Here is a 1971-nt window from a genome sequence, read left to right as displayed (position 1 = left end):
TGTAACTCTGTAACTTCTGTCGGTGCTGTGCTTTTTTGGAAACCGAATTTCCCAGAGGAACCCACCCGAGGGATTAATAAAGTTTTATCTTATCTGTGTTTCATGTTTGTACATGAAACACCGAAGTACAATTATATTCCATGTTATAAAACAGGAAGATCGAGCACTTGGTAACTTTTGGTAACTTTTCCCAGCACAAAAATGTCCAGCATGTAACAGCAGATTATTTAAACCATATATAAACTTTTATAGTCCACTGTGTAGTGTCTTTAATTGGTAAATCACTTTTTCTAGATTTTTTTTTTTAAGAAAACAAATGTCCACTTTATTTGGAAAAAAAAAAAAACAACCAAAAAAAGCAGGTCTAAAATTGGAAGCACAGATGTCCCAGTTTTGAACTGGGACTTAAAGGCAGCTCACATTTGTGGAGCTAGAGCGTCAAATCATCACGTGAGCCTGCAACGTGATTTGTGTGTATCAGGAGATTCGTCCACACAGTTTCAAGGTTTTGTGAGCGAGCAAGAGAGATGTTACGTATAGTTTTAGATATTTGTCCACGCAGAATAAATAAATCGTGTGTATTTATACAGATTTGAATGTACACATTTGTAAAATACTTTTACGTGTGGTCAAACTGCTTCGTATTTGTGTGTGGATTAAAATACGCGCTCCTATGTCCTCAAAAGTTACACACAAAATATTGCACACATTTGCAAATCTTAGTTTACGCTTGTGCAGCATATCGTAAGCATCCTTTTTGAGGCAAATTTCTCTCCGCTTTTCCACTAACCTGGAACAGTTTCATATGTTATTAAAAATGATAAATTAATGCTAAAACTTAATGTATATGGTTCAGGCTATTTCAAGTAAAACGGGGTTTTTCTTACCAGCAAATAAACCATGGCAAAAGAGAAGCAAGACAAATAACTCCATCGCTCTTTATCCTTATTGCGACAGGAAAAAGAAACCAAAACAAAACCGTTACTGGAGTGGCGTATCTGAAAAAGAAGTTTCAGCAGCCCCACCCACCTTTGTTGCGTTGAAGTTCTGCCTCCAAAGGACATATCCTAACATAATTTAACCCGGAGAAAAAAATGCTTGATACGTTGTATTTTTAAAGGTTTGAAACACCCAAGATACATTTTGAAAACTTATATTCGCGGTGCGCTACGGACAGTACAGTAGTGCAATTCATCCTGATCGGTGATTGGTCAAAAGTCTAGGGTGGCAGAAGGGGGAAGAAGAGCCTTGTGATTGGTGAAAAATGTGCAATGAAGGAGACTTCTCTTTTTCATTCAGTCTGTTGTCTTTTTTTCTTTATCAGGTGATGTTTCCAGCTCCTTTATCCCACCTGATGCCTGGACTGCTGTCTGTGGTCTTCAGCACGATCACAATGTGTTATTTATTTATTTTGACTGGTTTACAATGACAGGACAGTAAGAATTATCAGTGTATATTCCAATAAAAGCATCTAGTTGTTACTCCAACATCGATGAGGATTTTCTTTTGGCTCTTTTGAACCAACAGGTTGGAAGATCCCCTGAAATGAAAAGCAACTGAAAATCAATACCTTTCTTTTCTTCTGTGATTATTATGTGCAAAGAGTAGCCATAAGAGGAGTCTTTCAGGTTCTCCTGATGAGACAATGTAATTGTTTTACTTTTCTACTGGTAAAATCTGAAGGATCCTATATCCTCTTATATCTCCCCCCGAGGTGGAGGAAGATCTCAGCCTGGGCGTCTATTGGCTTGTGTAGTCTGGAAGATGTGTGGATGATGGGGTGGGTGCAGTTTTCTCTGTGGTGGGGTCGGGTGGGCTGTCCCGGGCTCTGTGGGGCCGGGCGACGCTGCTGAACTGGGCCCCGGTCCGGATGGGCCTGGGCCCCCTTTCCCTGGTGGGTTGCAGAGTATGGGGGTGCCTACTGGGGTCAGCGGGGGACCTGGCCCTAGGGAGGGGTCACTTGCCCCTCCC

At 40.9% G+C, this 1971-nt stretch overlaps 1 protein-coding gene across 1 annotated transcript in view; it reads right to left on the bottom strand.

The window, feature by feature from the left end:
- The window catches only part of LOC102206652 (major histocompatibility complex class I-related gene protein-like), a 5620-nt gene extending 4382 nt beyond the window's left edge, over nt 1–1238 (bottom strand). Inside the window, exon 1 of the mRNA XM_005751406.1 lies at nt 888–1238. Coding sequence (XP_005751463.1) covers nt 888–933 — 46 coding nt within the window. The 5' untranslated portion in view covers nt 934–1238. The remainder of the gene's footprint in view (nt 1–887) is intronic.
- Between the last annotated feature and the right edge of the window lie 733 nt (nt 1239–1971).

Source organism: Pundamilia nyererei, unplaced genomic scaffold, assembly GCF_000239375.1.
Source record: "Pundamilia nyererei isolate P.nyererei 1_Seehausen unplaced genomic scaffold, PunNye1.0 scaffold00309, whole genome shotgun sequence".
Classification (NCBI taxonomy): Eukaryota; Metazoa; Chordata; class Actinopteri; order Cichliformes; family Cichlidae; genus Pundamilia; species Pundamilia nyererei.
This window is presented reverse-complemented; position numbering and strand designations above follow the sequence as displayed.